This window comes from Bombina bombina, chromosome 3 (assembly GCF_027579735.1).
Source record: "Bombina bombina isolate aBomBom1 chromosome 3, aBomBom1.pri, whole genome shotgun sequence".
In the NCBI taxonomy this organism is placed as follows: domain Eukaryota; kingdom Metazoa; phylum Chordata; class Amphibia; order Anura; family Bombinatoridae; genus Bombina; species Bombina bombina.
In genome coordinates this window covers 490,813,396-490,832,496 of record NC_069501.1, presented here as the reverse complement: position 1 = coordinate 490,832,496, position 19,101 = coordinate 490,813,396, and the positions used below count along the sequence as shown (strand labels likewise).

The window sequence follows — 19,101 nt, the reverse complement described above, 5'->3', positions numbered from 1 at the left end:
ATCTCAGAATTTTCACTCCATTTGTTCTCCCATCAGTCCATAGGTTAGTTCTTAAAGGGACATTAAACACTAAATACATGCTAGATAAATTAATGCATTCAAAGAAAAGATTAGTCTGAGAATAACATGTAGATGTATTTTATAAAGTTTCATTAGCTGTTTAAATATTGAAATAATAAGTGTAAAGTTTTAGTGTCTATAAAACAATGGCAGCCGCCATGTTGTAACTTAAGTTACCTTCTCTGCTGTGGCCAATTAGGGACAGATATAATTAGATCACTAGAGTGTGCAGCCAATAGCTGTATGGAATATAACAGTGTTCTGCACTTAAATTTCTAACAGGAACTGAAAAGCTCACAATTTCAGAATGGAATTACAGGAAAAAGGGAACAAAATAAATAATGAAAGTATACTGCAGACTTTTTATATATATATATATATATATATATATATATATATATATATATATATATATATCCCAGACACAGAACTTTTTTTCACTATCTGTGATGAGATTTTTTTAGTGAAAAATTTTCTGCAGGTCATTTTTAAATAAAATAAAATTGTAAATTTGTCAGTTACACTAAAGCACCAGATCAATTGCAATGTGTTTGTTAACTGGAGAATAAAGCAGTATTTAAAGTAGTATAATCTAATGCAGTAGTGAAAATTGAATTACAAATTTGCTGCAGACAAAAAAAGTAATTGTAAAATGTCTCTTGAATTAATCCGTTTCCTTTTCTCTTAGTCTAACATAGAAATGTAGTAATAAAAAAGGTGCATTGCTCATACAAACATCTTACATTCAGAGAAAAACAGCTTTGCAGACTGAAAAGCTAGGGAACAAACAATGCAGCCAGAGAACAGCTCTGTTTAAAAAGAAAAGCCTAATGTGGAGCCGTGATGAAAAGTTAAAGTGCTAACAGTTCCTGTTCTTTCTGCAGACATGCTGCATTGTCTGTGATGACATCTCAGATCACTATATGTTCTGCCTTGGGGATATATATATATATATGAGTTATCATTTTATATTACCATCTCAAAGTGTTTAATGTCCCTTTAAAATTTCCCGTAAACAGAGAAAAGTGAAGGAATCATTACTACGTTATGACTCACACTGCAGCTTAGCTATTGTTTTTCTAAGGATGTATAATAGCTGAATTTAAACCACTTTACATGAAGGTAGAATAGCTGTATTAAAATACATTTATAGCATCAAATTACGTTTTATTACCAATATGACACATTTTCTGGATAGAAAATGAAATAGAATTATTCACAGAAATTCATACGAACCTGAACATGAGGCGGGGCACTAAGAACATAAACCACAGAGCTAGCAATATCTTCACCTTTTAGACACTGCAAAACAGAAGAACAAATAGTTTTTTGATACCGAAAAGAAGTATTCTGCTTAAAGGATGGCATTAATAATAAACAGTAAAACATTTATTTGCAGTACAGTTTTGTTTTAAAGGGACAGTCTACTCAAGATTTTCTTATTGTTTAAAAAGATAGATAATCCCTTTATTACCCATTCCAGTTATATTAATACACTTTTTACCTCTGTGATTACCTTGTATCTAAGACTCGGCAGAATATCTCCTTATTTCAATTCTTTTGACAGACTTGCATTTCAGCCAATCCGTGCTGACTCATAAATAACTCCACAGGAGTGAGCACAATGTCATCTCTATGGCACACATGAACTAGCGCTATCTTGCTGGGAAAAACTGTCAAAATGCACTGAGATAAGAGGCAGCCTTCATGACCATTTTGCACAATCTCCTTTTTTAATTATTATCATTTATTTGTATAGAGCTGCCAACTTCTGTAGCGCTGGGAAAAGAGATAGAGGTATACAATGAAAGATTTGTGATAAGATACAAATACATAACAGACTAAACAAAACTAGTAGTGGAGGAAGAGGGCCCTGCTCCGTACAGCTTACAATCCTGTAAAGGGACACTGAACCCAAATTTTTTCTTCCGTGATTCAGATAGAGCATGAAATTTTAAGCAACTTTTTCATTTACTCCTATTATCAAATTGTATTCATTCTCTTGGTATCTTTATTTGAAATGCAAGAATGTAAGTTTAGATGCTGGCCCATTTTTGGTGAACAACCTGGGTTGTTCTTGCTGATTGGTGGATAAATTCATCCACCAATAAAAAAGTGCTTTCCAGAGTTCTGAACCAAACAAAAAGCTTAGATGCCTTCTTTTTCAAATAAAGATAGCAAGAGAACGAAGAAAAATTGATAATAGGAGTAAATTAGACAGTTGCTTAAAATTGCATGCTCTATCTTAATCACAAAAACAATTTTTTGGGTTCAGTGTCCCTTTAATAGAACTTTTGAAAGAGATGAAGAAGAGATATTTTGTGCCCACTAAAAGTCAGGATCATGGTGCCACAGAAAGAATATTTTGACATTTCATATACTATAAATGGAGTTATGAGAACTTTTGCATGGAAAATGAATAAGACTTAGAAATGGCAAATGTGGTTGTATTTTGTTCACTGTGAGATCACAAAATATCTTAAATTACAAAAAGTAGGAACATTTAACACATTTCTATTGCAGCGTTTAACTATGGATCATTTGAAGAGAAGGTAGGGCTCCTTGAATAGGAAAGAGGTAGAAGTAGATAGGTTAAGTAGGTGAGGGACTAAGATGTTAGAAATAGTTTGTTTTTTTAGTGTTGATGCTCTATAGTTTGAGCTGGAGGACTTTGACCATTTCACAGCAGAGATTGGCAGCTCATTTACGGCTGATTCATGGGAACATTGGCCTGAATTACGTTGGCCTGAATAGTGCAAAAATGTGAGGTAAATTTGTATTTGTTAACATAATGGAATCTGAGGAGGCGTGTAATATTAATTGTTTTAAGACCATAATAAATAGATACTAAACCCAATTTTTTTTTTACATGATTCAGATAGAGCATGCAAATTTTAAGCAACTTTCTAATTTACTCCTACTATCAATTTTTCTTCGTTCTCCTGAAATCCCTATTCTGTATCCCAGATGCACAATGTCCAGAACCCAAGGCAGTACTGAGAAGTCTTCTTGGGTTTCCAAGTCGCCCTAGGGGACTCTGTTTTAGATGTCTCTGCACCCCTCCGATTCCTGTTCGGACAAAAGAAACAAAAACGATCCGCCAAATGGTTCTTAGTTTTAGACATCTTACCCTGTAGTAGGAAAGCTCCCTTGCCACCTGTGACAGTAACAATAGAATCCAGACCCGGACCAAAAAGAGACTTGCCCTTAAAGGACAAGGATAAAAGCTGAGACTTAGAGATGTTGTCCGCAGACCACGACTTAAGCCACAAAGCCCTACTGGCCATAACTGCAAAACTGGCATTCTTAGCATTGATGCTAATAATTTGGAGAATAGCATCACTGCTGAATGCATTTGCCATTTTCATTGAATATGATCCTGAATCTCCTCCAGAGGAGTCTCTATGGTAATCTGTTCAGCTAAGGACTCAAACCAGAATTTGGCCGCTGCAGTTAACTGCAGCGATACCTACAGCAGGGTGAAACAGAGTGCCAGACTGGAAAAAAAGTCACATGAGGTGTCCCTCAAGCCTTCTATCCTTAGACATGCTGTCCTCAAGTGGGACTGTAGTTCACTTTGCCAATTTTTATATAGCGCCATCCACCTTAGGGACACTGTTCCAGACCTCCATGTGGGCCGCAGGAACAGGAAAGGATTAAGGGCAGTAGACACAGCCGCCTCAATGTTGGCCAAAAGATCATTGGTTAGCTGGCCCAGCCAGAGCTGAGCCGTCCTCCGAATATATAGCAGAAGGGCCTTCTTAGGACAATCTGATCACCTTGGTTAGCAGGCCCATACCAGTCCGAGCTGGGCCGCCCTCCGAATATATCGCAGAAGGGCCTTTAAGGCACAGTCTGATCACCTTGGCCTCCTACATGAGACGTCAGGACATATGATAAGCAACTATTACAGAGATGTGTCGGATGGTTCACACAAAGCACACACTTGTTATTGTCAAAGGAAGTCACAGAGGAAGATTTCTCCAGACTTTCTAAAAACATAGAAGTTATTTGTGAACACACAGCGGGGTATTTAGTTCCCAAGCATCAAATAGCTGTCCCCTTTTAAACCCTGTTTAGGATGTCTTACCCACTCCGGACCGGCCTAGCCTCCCACAGAGCAGTGGATCTAAGGCGGAAATGGCATGAAAATGCCCTAGGGTGTGGGCAAGTCACCACCCACAGCTGCGTCCTGTATTAAAACATAGCCTAATATTTTATTACACCCTGTGACAGGGCATATGTACTGCTGGTCACTGTCCTGCATTAACGCGCCAAGGCACAACCCTCACAGCTTTTGACTCTGGCTTGAGTTCATGTACGACAAACAAATGCCTGACACAAGGGATAGAAATGTGCACAAGACACATATACTAGCGCAGGGACAAGACCTATCCCATCTCTTTATTAGATAAATTCCCCTCTTTCATGGCATTTTGTCTAACATAGTCTGTACATTAATGTGAAACCCACCGCATTATCAGACAGGGGACTTAGGTAAAAACTGGAAATAGGCATAGGAAACCCAGCGTCGACCAGCACAACATATACCAATAGTCCAATCCATAAACTTCATCTCTTCTTAACAGGGCACCTCTCTCTGCCTACCTCCATGAGACTAGGCAAATAACTACTGGAGGGTAGGGGAAGTGGGAGGGATATTTTTAGCCTTGTTTGGGGTGTCTTTGCCAACTACTGGTGGCCAGGAATAGTATTTCCTATAGGTTATGAATATTCTCATGGACTCTCACTACCAATAGAAGGAAATATATAATTAATACGTATTGTCCCTAAGCTGCAGAATACAAAAATGAACAAACTAAATAGCCCAACAGGCTTATATGAAGTGCTAGAATTATAAAAATAAAAAAAATACTTACCCACAGGCACCCAACTGCTGGAAAATTAAAATGGAATTCAGTAGAAAGCAAAACCAGTGCTTAAACATAACAGCAGAGTATATGGAATAGTATACTGATGAACCCTGTGGCAGGCTTGTGACTAACTCCCATAGGGTGTAATATTGCCACTACCCAATACATCTTTCCGTCAATCAGCAGAACTCTGAGTTGAGGCCCATTTTCCCCTCAGTCTGAGAACCCCTCTCACTGCAAAACATCTGGAGCAACTTCAATCTTTACCTACACTGGACACAAAGTCAAGCCTAGTTTCTAGTAAGGTGAGATGGGTTTTTATAGAGTTCTTAGGGTTTGGTAAACTTTGACTCCTCCTACTGGTAAGGAAGAATAATTCCCAGGAATAATAGACTCACCACCAGTATGAAAGAAATCATATGAATTGTTTGAGATTTCTCTTTTTCTACATATTTTTCAAGGCTCTGCACCAAGGGATTTACATAGGAATGGTTCACCATTAGGCATAATGTTTTAAATCATATAACACCTTTGCTACTATATTTCATGATACGGGGCACCACATGTCAGGCTGTGGATGTGCCTACTACTTAGGAGGTGAGGTGCCAGTTTTTGGATAGGTTGTTGTGGCACCCAGGAAAAGAGAAATAATTTACTTGTGCATATTTACTTCTGCTGTCAGGGGGAGATTTCTCAGTGATTCGGCTGGGTATATAGTGACAGCAGCTCAGGTGGGGGGTTGCATCTTGAGCTCTGCAGGAAGTTTGTGCCCCTTTGAGCAGCTGGTGCAGTACCACATTCTGGGTCCTCAGAGATCCTGTATTGCTAGCTCCAACACCAGCTTTAAGCTTAGACCTATCCCTCCTTCTCTCCCTTCCCTCCTACTCTCCCTTTCTTTCCCCTTTCTTTTCTCCCTTCCTCCCTCCTTTCCCTTCTCTCACTTAATCCCTCCTTTCTCTCCCTTCCCATCTCTCTCCCCTCACTCACCTCCCCTCTCTTCCCTTACTCCCTTCCCTCCAACCCCACCCCCCTTCATTCCCCTCTTCTCTCATTTACTTTGGGGGGGGGCAGCAGAATCTTGAGTGCCTAAGGCAGAACAAAATCTAAATAGGCCACTGATTCAGCTAGTGCCTAGTAGTGCATAGCTGCTCCTTCACCAATAGATACCAAGAGAATGAGGCAAATGTGTCAATTGTTTAAAATTGCATGCATATTCTGAATCATGAAAGAAAAATGTTGAGTTTCAGGTCTCATTAACTTTACTATGACCAAACAACATAATATTTCTGGCACCAAATACCAGGACAATTACCTAGGTAACAGTATTTTATTCCAGAAACTATAACCACAACTGACATGATTACCCACCACTGCAATTAAACTGAAATGTTACTGTCCCTTTACAATAAACGTAACTTTTCCCTCCAATGAACCCTGTGAACTCCATCTCATATAAATCGAACTGCATTGTCTGAAAACTTGTCACTATAATTACCCATAACCTCCCTCACACCATATAACCTAAACCACTGATGTTCCCTCCACAGTTTACCCTTGAACTTCTCCCCACCTTTGTTAACCCAATGACTAAATTGACCGCCACCTCTACTATCCCAAATGCACTAAAAGAATGTAACCCCTTTAACACTAAACACCCATACACAAACTCCGACTGGTAACCACCAAAAAAATTAACCCTCCACCCCTAATACGATTAACCAATTAAAAGAGCGGGCAAGCCTTATTTTGATAGCCTGCCCATCTACAATCTTGATTGGGTACTATGAATAACCAAGAAATGAAGAGGAAATGTTGCTAGGAGACCATTTAAAGACCATTTAAATGAATTTCAGAAATGGTAAAATAAGGGATAGTTTGCTTTTAATTATTTTTTTTTATAAATTTGATTTTATAAAGAATAATGTAAATATAATGCAATTTAGTGGATTCTGGTGTTATAGGGCTTATTTACACAGGAGACATTCACTGATGGGGTTGCATTGTAGGGATGGATTTTGTGGTAAGTTACAAATGTTGAGGATTGTCTGTATGTGTTGGTATTTGGAGGGGGGTCAAATAGGATAGCTGTTTAGAATTTATATGAATTTGCAATTGGAGCAGTCGTGGTTAAACATATCACCCATTACATTTGGCAGGGGTGATTTGCAGTGGGGGAAGTGGTGGTTATTGTTGGAATCAGTAAGCGAGTAATGGGAATATTGAGTAGAATGTCCTTTTAAAACACACAGATAATTTTTTGACCCAATGACAAACAGCATTTCTACACACAGTAACTGGGTGCATCAGCACGTTTCTTACCTTGATGCTTTCATATGTTGCAGCTGCTTTCTCTGGGTCATTATCATGAAGTTTAAAAGCAAATCCAGTTTCTACCAGACCTGGTGATATACTCTGTGAAACAAAAGAAAATGTAACCATGTTTTGACAAATTTACATTGTACACTAGATTTTTCTATGCAAAAATGTTTTGTAGGTTCTTTTCATATGCAGGGGAGGGGGTTGTCTGCTTTTCCTGTTTTCTCAGCCCATTTCAGTGGGTGTCCCAGCCTAACCTCATCAACAGTGCTACATAGGAAGCTTCTAAGTAAGTTTTTAAAATGGTTCATACTGGATTTTTATATCAGTATATGTCCATATTCTTCTTTATAATAGTGTCTATTACATGCAGTTATATTTAAATGTGTGTATAATGACCCTTTAATAATATACAGAGTAACAACTGACAATTTATAAGAGATGACTTCTGAGGACTTTGATGGCTCCTAGAGAGAAGGTCCGGGAAACCGGGTAAAAAAAAAGAGAAGAGCTGAATTTTCTTATCAACACTTCATATGCAATAGAAAAACTTTTGTACAACATCACTTGCTATCTTTGATTATTTTGAACGCAAGATTACCAGAAAGATACTACTACAGTGCAGACGGGGAAGCAGCTAGATGCTACAGACAGTGTAGTGTTTAAGAAAGCCATCTCAGATATGCAGCGATCTTATGGCCATACTGACAACAACAGAGGACAAGGTGCCTGCTGATTGACAAAGACTTTTGCTTTGCTACACAGGACAAGCGCACAACGTGAGTAATAAGGAGGGTCCTCTTCTGACTCACAAAGTGTTTTCCTTGCTCCTTACCAACTCCTGATCAGGGGGATGCGGGCGGCCCCTTGAATGAGACACATGCTTTATATGGGAGAGCAGTGGAACCTATGCTCAGGAGTATAGATCTGGCAACTACAAGCCTTTTGATAGGTAGAGGTTTGCTAAGAGATCAGAAGACCAGCCATTACACCAGTGCAGTTGATTCCTTGGTGCTACAGCTGGATATGACCCACAAGGGTATTACGTCTCTGGATAATGGGCAGATAACATGGAATCAAGAAGACAGACTACAGAACTTTGCCTAGTTGATTAATTCTGAGAAGTGGCTGTCTGTCTGTTTGTGAATTATAATCTCCAAGCAAAAAGTGTTGGTACTTCCAAAGAAGAGAGCTCCACAAAAGACCACACAAAACCTTCTATGGGACTGTATCACTTTGTAGAACTTTTGAGACTGTCTCCCTATCTTGGCGGTAACGTTAAAGGCTGAAAGTTATCGGAATGTGATTCGTGATGTCTCCAAGTCTGCAGCTATAACTTGTCTTTTTTAGTTCTGTAACTATGGGTATACATATAAATGTGAAGAGATATTCATAATCATGACTTAGTGGTCTGATGTGTGGATTTATTTGCTGATGGAGCCAACATCTTCTACTATGAATCGAGACAGCTGCATAACTAATTCAGTTTCACAAAGTCAACATTCCCCCTAGTTTTGTAGACTAACTTCTAACTCACTTTTTGTCTTTATTTATCAAACTTTATTTATTTTGTTTACTGGCTCTTAGTACTTTACCAATGATTATCTAGGAAAGTTGGATGTCACCATTTGCTTGATATGCATCTATACAGCTGCCATCTGATAAATCTTCAAAATTGCTACCTAGTTCTATCTAACACCCATATTAGGTCAGAGGTCCTATCAATTCTCATATAGCCCTACTTATATATGTATACACCAGGGGGCTTGGTTATATTGGACTACATTTTACATAATTGTACTACTACATGTTTTCCTGACATATTCCTAGCTTTATATTAACATAGTGCTAACAAATGGTCTCTTTTTTCCCCTGTCTTCACAGATATATCATGGTGCTGCTCTCCAAATTTTGAATATATATTGTATGTAGTGAGGTGCCCATAATTAAATTGCTCATCATGGACAGTAAAGAGTGCCTGGGAGCAGTTTCTATAAGTCTCTGTCCTATATTTGTTTTTAACTTAAGGCAGCAGGTAGGCTATAATTACAAAACAGTTATTTTGACTCTATATATTTGTTATGCTTGGATGAGCATGGTTTGGAGTTAGGAGCCCGTAGTAGAGGTGACTAGAAGCTGGTTATCATTTTTACTAAAAGGTTCATAGTTAACACTACATTTAGAGTTCTTTCGCTTCTTAGGCAAAACACAGACTAGGCAAGTTTATTGTACTGGAACAGGAACTGGAATCTGTGAAGCCAAATACTGGACACAGGATATGGATTCTGTGGAGCAGTACACAGGCCTTGGAATCTGTAAACCTGTACACAGGCCTTGGAATCTGTAAAGCAGAACACTGGACACAGGACTAGAAATCTGTAAATCTGAACACAGGACTAGGAGTCTATAGAGCAGAGCACAGGACTTGAGAGCGCCACACCGGGCCTAGGGCAGGAGAAATGCCCACCCGGGCCAAGGACTAAATACACAAGATGAAGAGAGGTCAGGCACCATACTGTCAGGCCAGGACAAGCCAGGGGTTAGGATACCAGGAACCAGTCCTATCACTCTACAAAAACTAGGATGTTCCAAAACAAAAATGTTTAGAAGACTTGCTAGGTTCAGGAGCCAGAAAATCAGACACAACAGGATGCACGTTTCAGGTCAGAGGCACAAATAAAGGAGTTGTACCACAATGTCAGGGCAAGACGTGGTCTGAAAGGCAGTCTTAAATAATCCCAGGTTGATTAGGTAACTGCTGACAGCCGTCAGGCAGGTGGAGCCAGAGATCAAACTGGGCCAAAGCCCTCCAGTGTTCTCAGAGGGAAGGTCACAAACAGCACAATTAGTAGACCCATGAACAATCCCGGCCATAGGGATGGCAATATTGTTATAGTCTACTGGTTCTATACTTTCTAGTTATAGTTTCATAGACTCATATTTAAAGTCATTATCTCCTGTTGGAGTCAAGACAGGCCCAGATACAGATTGAATTATTGAAAAGCCAGTTAGAACAATCTTTGATCCTTACTTCATAGAAATCCAAGAGTGGTCTCTTTCCTAGAAATTGGCCTTCTGAGCTCTGAATGTCTTTTTTTCTAGTTTGGTTATATGTGATAACGCACAAAGTTTCATCTATTATTTCTTTTTGTTTTTGTGCTCGGGTTAAGTATCTTTCATATATCTTTTAGGGGTACCATAATGGTAAAATTAGGTTCTTATTGTGTTTCTTTATTTCTTGTTGCAAACAATTATTTATGAATTTGCTATATTTTTTTGTATCTTGCATTTTATATCAGTCCTTGACATGTCCACTGTGCCTAGTTTCAATGTTAAATTATCTTCTCGACATTGACAGATGTGGGGTTATGTAACTGTGACATGATATTTCATTGTGTTCTGATATATGTAACCATGTGTGAACCTCAATAATATTTATATATAAAAAGACAAATTAATTATTTATAAGGGAAAAGAACACAATATGCTTTTATAGAAGCTACTCTATGTATGATTTTTTCTATGGTGCTTTATATACACAAACATGCTGTTTAAAATCTGAATGGATTTTACTATACAGTATATTTTTTTTTTTTAGTTTTGGAGAAATATTTCTACTTAAAAGGGACAGTAAAGTCAAAATTAAATTTTCATGATTCAGATAGAGCGAGCAATTTTAAACAACTTTCCCAATTTATTTCTGTTAGCAAATTTGCTTTATTCTCTTGATATATTTTATTGAAGAGTAAATCTAGGTAGGCTCATAAGAGCTCAGAAGTGTGCACGTGTCTTTAGTACTCTATTGCAGCGTTGTTTTGCAACATTATTTGTAGCTTTGTTATACGTTACAAAACACTGCTGCCGTAGAGTACTAAAGACACGTGCACACTCCTGAGCTCTTATGAGCCTACTTAGTTTTACTCTCAAATAAGAGATACCAAGAAAAAGAAGCAAATTTAAAACGGAAGTAGATTGGAAAGTTGTTTACATTTGCATAATCTATCCGAATCATGAAAATTTAATGTTGAATTTACTGTCCTTTTAATTTACAGAAGAGCCAATAACAATGTTCTCCTTTTAAATTAAATTGATAAACTGAAACTGTATTACCTCAGTGGGATAAAAGATATAACTCTTGAAACCTTTTTTTGCTACCATCTGTATTCTTCCAGCTTTATTAAACCCCCAAAATGTCTTCTTTCTGGATTCAGGTAATAACATAGAATTTTAAACAACTACTTTTCAAACTTATTTCTATTTTCTATTTTTCTTTGTTTTCTTTGTATCCTTTGTTGAAAAAGCAGGAAGTTAAAGTGATGGTAAATTTTAGATAATATCTTGCACTTTCTATGAAGCCTATCCGATGTTTAGCTTAGTCGCTAACTTTTTAAACCTTCAATATAACTGTTAGTAAGAGATCGCAATCTTTTTAAAAATATCTCTTACTGTTCTTTGCGCCTCCCATTTTCCACTTCGATATCGCCTTAGAATAGAGAACGGTCCCACCCACTCCCTACGTCACAACTCAAGGCTCGCTCCCGTGAGACCAGCTTTGCGCATGCGCAAACAAATGCCAACGTCACCTTGTAATGAATTTAGCGTATGCGCGAAACAACGTCACAAGCTTCAGCGTCTACTATTGTGAATCAACGTAAATTAGCGGTTACAGGAGCGTGCATGATGTTCAAGCCGATGAATAAGAAAATCACGCATGCTTAGTTTATTTAGTGGGCGTACGACAAAGTGACGGCCGCCTAACGGCCTAATTTTCAACTGGTTGAAATAAAAACGTGACTGCTGTGTAAAAAAAACAAAAAAACGGGCTGCATATTTGATGAAATGGAGCTTGATGCAGCCGTTTCCACATAAGCCTTCAGGCTCCCTGGAAACAGAAGTTAAGTCTTAAGACCGCTGCTCGTTAACTCGTCCGCCGCTTTTTTTTTTTTGTTAAGTGTCATTTTAACTTTGACCCCTAGGTGGTAGTATTCAATTGCTTGAAAATTGTGAGAGACAAGATATCCAGCTTCGAAAAGGCTGCACAATATAGCCAAAAGCAGAATTTACTTTAATACACTTTTATTAATAGACATTTTGCCTTTTAGTGTTATAAACTTCACCTGAGCTGAAATTAAACTAAAAACTTAAAGGGACACTGAATCCAAATTTTTTCTTTTGTGATTCAGATAGAGTATGCAATTTTAAGCAACTTTCTAATTTACTTCTATTATCAAATGTTCTTAATTCTCTTGATATCTTTATTTGAAAAGCAACAATGTACGTTTAGAAGCCGGCCCATTTTTGGTGAACAACGCTTGCTGATTGGTGGATAAATTCACCCACCAATAAACAAGTGCTGTCCAGCGTTCTGAACCAAAAATTGGCTGGCTCCTTAGCTAAGAAGCCGTTTTTTCAAATATAGATAGCTAGAGAATGAAGAAAAATTGATAATAGGAGTAAATTAGAAAGTTGCTTAAAATTGCATGTTCTATCTGAATCACAAAATAAAAAATTTGGGTTCAGTGTCCCTTTAAAGGGACAGTTAAGTCAAAATTAAACTTTGATCATGATTATATACTTTCTTAAAGAGCAATTCTGAGGTGAGTTCAGGAGCGTGCATGCATCTTAAGCCATCTGGCAGCAGTGTTTGCAAGATTATTTACAGCACTGTTATACATAGTTGCAAACAATGCCACAATAGGCTGCTAAAGCCTACTTAGATTTACGCTTCAAGAAAGGATACCAAGAGAACAAAGCGAACATAATAGAAGTCAATTGGCAAATAGTTTAAAACAATTGCATGATCTATCTGAACTGTCCCTTTAAAAGTCTGAATGTCAAATAAAAACCTTTAAATCTCTCTTTTTTTTTTAATTAAAGGGGACATACAGTTAAAATTAAACTTTCATGATTCAGATAGAGCATGAAATTTTAAACAACTTTTAAAGTTACTTCTATTATCAGTTGCTATGTTCTCTTGGTATCCTTTGTTGACGTGTAGGCTCAGGAGCAGCAGTGCACTACTAGAAGCTAGCTGAACACAACTGGTTAGCCAATCACACGAGGTATACAAGTGCAGCCACCAATCATCAGCTATCTCCCAGTACCACACTGTTTCTCCTGAGCCTTCCTAGGTACGTTTTCAAAAAAGATACCCAGAGAACAAAGCAAATTTGAATACAGAAGTTAATCAGAAAGTTTCTAAAAATCATATGTTTTATCTGAATAGTTAAAGTTGAATTTTGACTTTACACTTCCTTTAAAGGTGTGTAAGTAGCACTAAAATGATTGTGAACCCCAAATTACATACAGAATAAACATAATTAACACACACATTATATATATATATATATATATATATATATATATATATATATATATATATATATATATATATATATATATATATATATATATATATATATATATATATATAAATATGTATATATATAATACAATACAAATTAAACTTACTGTGGCTCGGATGTGACAGTTTTCTTCTCTAAGCTCTTGTCGGAGACCCTCTGTCATTGCCGTTACAGCATACTTAGTTGCAGAGTAAAAATGCGAAACTGAGGAGGGGATGACTCTGTGACCACTCATGCTGGGAATTAACACGGAGAGAAAAAAAGGTGCCTCAGAAGGCAGCACAGGAACATTAAGATGCTACACTTGTGACTTGGGAATAGGATCCCAGAATAAATATTCGCACCAAGAGTAAAAGTCAAGCAAATATATTTTTTCTTTTTACCATGAATAATGAGAGGATTGGTTTTATTTCATTTTTGCCTTCATAGGAAGCAAATCAACATTATTTCACCCACTTGCATAAGAATGAAAAAAAAAAAAAAAGATGGATGCCAAAATAAACAAAAATGAACGATGATTTTTTTTTTTTTTTGGAATGATAAACAATATATTTCAAAATGGAGCACAACACAAGACATTTTTAGACAGGACATGCATAAACAGACATTTACCAGAACCAACAAGTTGTTAAAACACCATAATTTAAACACAAGATCCTTTCTCATTAACCACTATTAAAATATGACAAAAAGATAGCAAGTAGTTTTGAAAATGAAAGTGAAAATAATCCTTTAAGGACCAGGATATTTTGTAATTCAAAGACCAAAGATTTACTTTCCCCAAAGATATACTGAATCATTTCACCAACTTCCTAATTCTTTCGGAAAACCCTATGGACAGCATCATTTTTAGACCATCTACATGTGTATATACGTCAACATGGTCCTTAAGGTCCAGGAATGTGTGACATATATATACAAGTTCAGATGGTTTTTAACCAGTTAATAAACCAAGAATTTAGTCTGCAAAAGTTTTGCTTTTCCAATGAAATTTTCAGTTCATTTTGTAGCATGGCCATAGCACCTCTAACAATTAAATGGCAGTACTTATTGAACAAACATGATACACTTTAGAACCTTTTTTTGTAGTAAATTTACAAAATGGACGTTTCTCTCAAATGCAGAATAATTACTTTGATTTCTAAATATTAAGAGAGGATTTGTGAGCAACAAACACAAAATGCAAAGACAGCGGAAGATAAAAAAAAAAAATGGGGGGGGGAATGAGGTGTCATCAAATGAATGCAACTAAAAATAGAGCACTACTTCAGTAAGCTATAAAAGATATTCTTAAAACAAAATGGAATTGCATGTGGTGTGATAAAACAATATGGCTCCCATAACAATTAAATTAGTGATTAGTAAAACAGCTCAAATAAACCATACAATGTAACAGGAATATCTTGTTAAATACAAACAGTAAAAAAAACTACAAGAAAAAGATATTTTGCAGGGAAAGACTGTGCATTAGAGCAAATATGAACTGGACCGAGGGCCCGGCGCATAAGGGAACCCAACAGTGGTGTAGCCAAGGCTCCTGGTGCGTTGCCTACACTCACAGATCTTTTTTAATGAGTTAGCGCAGCGGTTGTGACTATGAGTGGCTGGCAGCCGGTGGATTTTTTATTGGACTATACAGTGAGTGCCTACAGCCCTTCCCCCAACCTCAGTTCAAAGATTATCTCTGACAGCTGTGCTAGTGGATGTGAGCTGGGGTGGGGGGCTGATGCTCTTGGGGCGCATGAGTGGGCTCTGGAGTGTGGGGTCTGGTCTTGGACTGGAAAGCCCTGGGGGGAGGCCTGCCGCTGTGGGGCCCTGTCCCTTGAGGTTGAGGGCCCTAGTGGGGGTGGGGCAAGGAGAAGTAGTAGCATACAAGAAAGGGTGAGGCATAGTGGGCACGTTGGGCCTATTCTGTAATATTTGTCTAGGCCCCTGGCTGGTCTCAGTCCACCCCTGAGCAAAAGTAAATCATGAAGGCTAATTAACTGAACATTGATAAGTGCCTAATGTATTTCAATTCTTTAATTTACAATGTATGAATTAATGTTTTATACAAATTCAATGGTTTAAAATGTGCTTTGAGCTATATATGTTTTTAACTAAAATCAGGTGCCAATTCTTATTAATGCACTATTAATTAGTTGAAAGAAATTGCAAGAGAAAAAAAAATCATAAGCAATTTGTATAAGCACAATGACTTTGTAGTTTGAAAGTAAGGTGGACTGGATTTACTACCTGTTGATGTTTATGATATGGCCGTCATCAATATTCCTCTCCTTCATAGACTGATAGGCTTCTCTGGTACAGATACTGACTGCAAGAACATTCACCTACAACATAAATAGAAGAGAATATATTTGTAGATGTGAAGTACAAACACTGTGTTTACAATATGTTGGGTTTGAAAGAAAACAAACACAAGATATAAAATAAAATATATGATAAATATACTTTGTGAAGACATGTTGATATTAAATAAACATTTAAAAGGGACTGTGTCCTTAAAAGGGACATAAAACCCATTTTTCCCCTTTTATGATTCAGATAGAGCACCCTTGTGTATCAAGAGAATGAAGCATAATACTTTAAAGTTTGATGTAAATTTGAAAGTTATTTAAAATTGTATTCTCTATCTGAATAATGATTTTTTTGGGATTTAATGTCCCTTTAATTAAAAAATAAATCAATCTTTGTTCCATCTAAAAGAAAATTTCAAAATTCATTAGTGTTTTGTAATATGAAATTCTAAATAGCCTTTACTGAATGAAAATATATATAGAATAGTGACCTATGGCTCCTATCTAAAGTGGGTCCCCAACTACCCACAAAAAGAGAATATGTTGTGTCGAGGGTTAGAGAGGAGCGTCAAAAGAGGCAAGATCTAATGAGTGTGGAAATGGTAGTGTAAGTCAATGTGGTAATTGACTTGAGTATAGGAATAATCCTATATTTAGCACTTATAAAGTACTACAGGTAGGACTCAAAGGCTACAGGAACTAATCAACAGTAATTAGTAGAATATTACAACACAATTTATTACAGGTATATAAATAAACATGTATCCATGGTACATAAAAACATAAAATCAATGCAATAAAAACAAAATAAACATACAGATGTCTAATGCAATGAATAAACAAAAATTATATATAAAAATACCAAATATATGTGTATGATCCTTCCAAAGAAACGACCCAATAAATGACTGATTAATGCTAACAAATAATGATCTTAAAAAAGACAGTTAAAATCGGAATAGGGGTGTCGGTAAACGTTGCTACAGTCTACAGCAGGGGTCCGGTGTGGATACAGTCCTCCTAATCTGTTAACCCTGGTGAGGGTGTTGGCTTCAATGTGGAACGGTTAAACAGTCCAAAAAAGAAAAAAGTCTAAAGTGAGACAATCAAACAATCCGGATAGTGGAAAAAATAATAATGAGGTAGAAAACAACTAGTGTGTACACAAGCTAGTGCTAATCCAAAATAAAATAATAATAATGGTGATCAAGTCACACAGTGGTGTGGCAAAAATTGTGGAAAAAAATGTATAAAAATATGTAAAGAATGTGTAAAAAAAAGTACAAATAGGTGATCACAAATCAAATAGTGTCCTAATTGTATTCCAAATCAATGCAAAAATTTCTAAATAAATCCAAGATGGTGCTCAAAAATAGGTGAAATGTTTATAAAAAACCGGAAGATAATAGCCTTATTGTAATCCAATCAATACTGTTTAGTGTGTCCAACAATAGAGACAGTTATGTCCATAGAAAAAACCAGGTTAAAAAATAAAAATAACAGTAAAAAGCTGGGAAATCCTCAAAACCTGCATCGCCCTTTTAAGAGAGGGTCCACCATACCAAAAATTTGCGCGATTTGCAATTCTAAGTCAAAATATATTTCTAAGGGACAGAAAGCTCAAAACTGAAATGTGCATGGGTGCATTTGTATTTCAATAGAAGCATTTTTTTGAAATATACTTCCTTTAGCAAAAATGCTTCTAGTAAAAGTTATTTTTCAGTGGCATACGCACATATGCTGTGAGTGCCCCTGCACCAGTATTCAAGTTTAGATAGCTGGGGGTGGTGTGTATTGTGTAGGCTTAATTTGTGTCATACAAGCAACTGCTGACTCTGAGATGTAGGGTTTGAATGTTGGTGCACGGGCCCTCACAGCATATGTGCGTATGCCACTGAAAACCAGCAATAACTTTATCTAGAAGAGTGTTTGCTAATAGAAGTATATTGCAAAAATGCTTATATTTAAAATGGAAAATGCTTCCATGTACATTTCAATTTTAGGGGACAGTCCCCTGATTGAGGAGACTGTCCCCGGACAAATTATGTCCCCGGGTTTGCGGAGCTTGTAGGAAGTTGATATATTTATCTGTTTTAGAGGCTGATTAGTTGTGTAGAGCTACAGCAGCAGTTCCGCTTCCCCTGGATACTTTACCGCTGGCGCTCACAGCGCAACTAAAGCTAAAAGCTTCGGAGCCCTCTTTATATAGATTGTGACGCGCTGCATGGCGTTGCTAGCCCCGCTTTGCAAGAGCTTAAAGGTGCAAGGTAAGTTCTCATTGGTTGATAATGTTTAGTTAGTAGTGGAAGCATGTTATATATGTGCAGGCACAATAGAATCAAGAGGCTGAGTCCTTGTTGGGTAAGTCTAGTATGGTAAATTGGAATGTTTAGAAGTACGTAATCTTTCTAAGATTTTGATTGGTTGAAAACTACAAAGTAGGGGTATCTTCTGGTGATTGATTTTACTAGTGGTCTATTCTGAGGCATTATTATTAAAGTGCGTATAAGAGATGTGCATCTTTGGCTTAGAGTAGCGCATACGTGTTAAAAACCGAAAGGGTACTGCGTTGCTTGTAGGGGTATGTTATAATATACATTTGACATTTTTACTCGTGTTTTTTGAAGAAAAAAAATAATTCTAGTTATAATAAGATTAGCTGTTTAATCTGGTCCTATACAGGCCTGGAAAATTTTAAAAATTTTTAAAAATCTGGTCACCTTAAAGGGACAGTATACACTCCTTTTCATGTAACTGCATGTAATAGACACTACTATAAAGAATAAGATGCACTGATATAAAAATCCAGTATAAAACTGTTTAAAAACTTACTTAAAAGCTCTCAGTTTAGCTCTGTTGAAAAGGTAGCTGGAAAGCCCACTGCAAGTGGCAAATAAGACACTCCCCCCTCCCCCTTCTTTTGCATATGAAAAGACCCTTTACACAAACAGGAGCAAGCTGGAGAAGGTAGCTGACTGTATTCCAATGAAACTTTGGCGCTTGGTTAGGAGTCTGAAAATCAGAGCAATGTTATTTAAAAATAAGCAAAATTATACATTTATTTTTTTTAAAAGAAACAACTTTATGGGCTATATAAAAAGATCATCTACAAAACATTTATGCAAAGAAAAATGAGTGTATAATGTCCCTTTAAGTTAGCAGCACAGCACTGGGCCATAGGTTGGACAA

At 36.9% G+C, this 19,101-nt stretch overlaps 1 protein-coding gene across 2 annotated transcripts in view; it reads right to left on the bottom strand.

Moving 5' to 3' along the window:
• Positions 1–19,101, bottom strand: part of DHRS11 (dehydrogenase/reductase 11) — a 312,134-nt gene that overhangs the window by 80,367 nt on the left and 212,666 nt on the right. The window contains exons 3-6 of one of the 2 annotated variants that reach the window (XM_053706835.1): positions 15,851–15,945; positions 13,722–13,851; positions 7,254–7,346; positions 1,297–1,362 (exon numbers count right to left, since the gene is read on the bottom strand). In XM_053706835.1, the coding sequence (XP_053562810.1) occupies positions 1,297–1,362; positions 7,254–7,346; positions 13,722–13,851; positions 15,851–15,945 (384 nt within the window). The remainder of the gene's footprint in view (positions 1–1,296; positions 1,363–7,253; positions 7,347–13,721; positions 13,852–15,850; positions 15,946–19,101) is intronic. The other variant, XM_053706834.1, reaches the window with a different exon arrangement.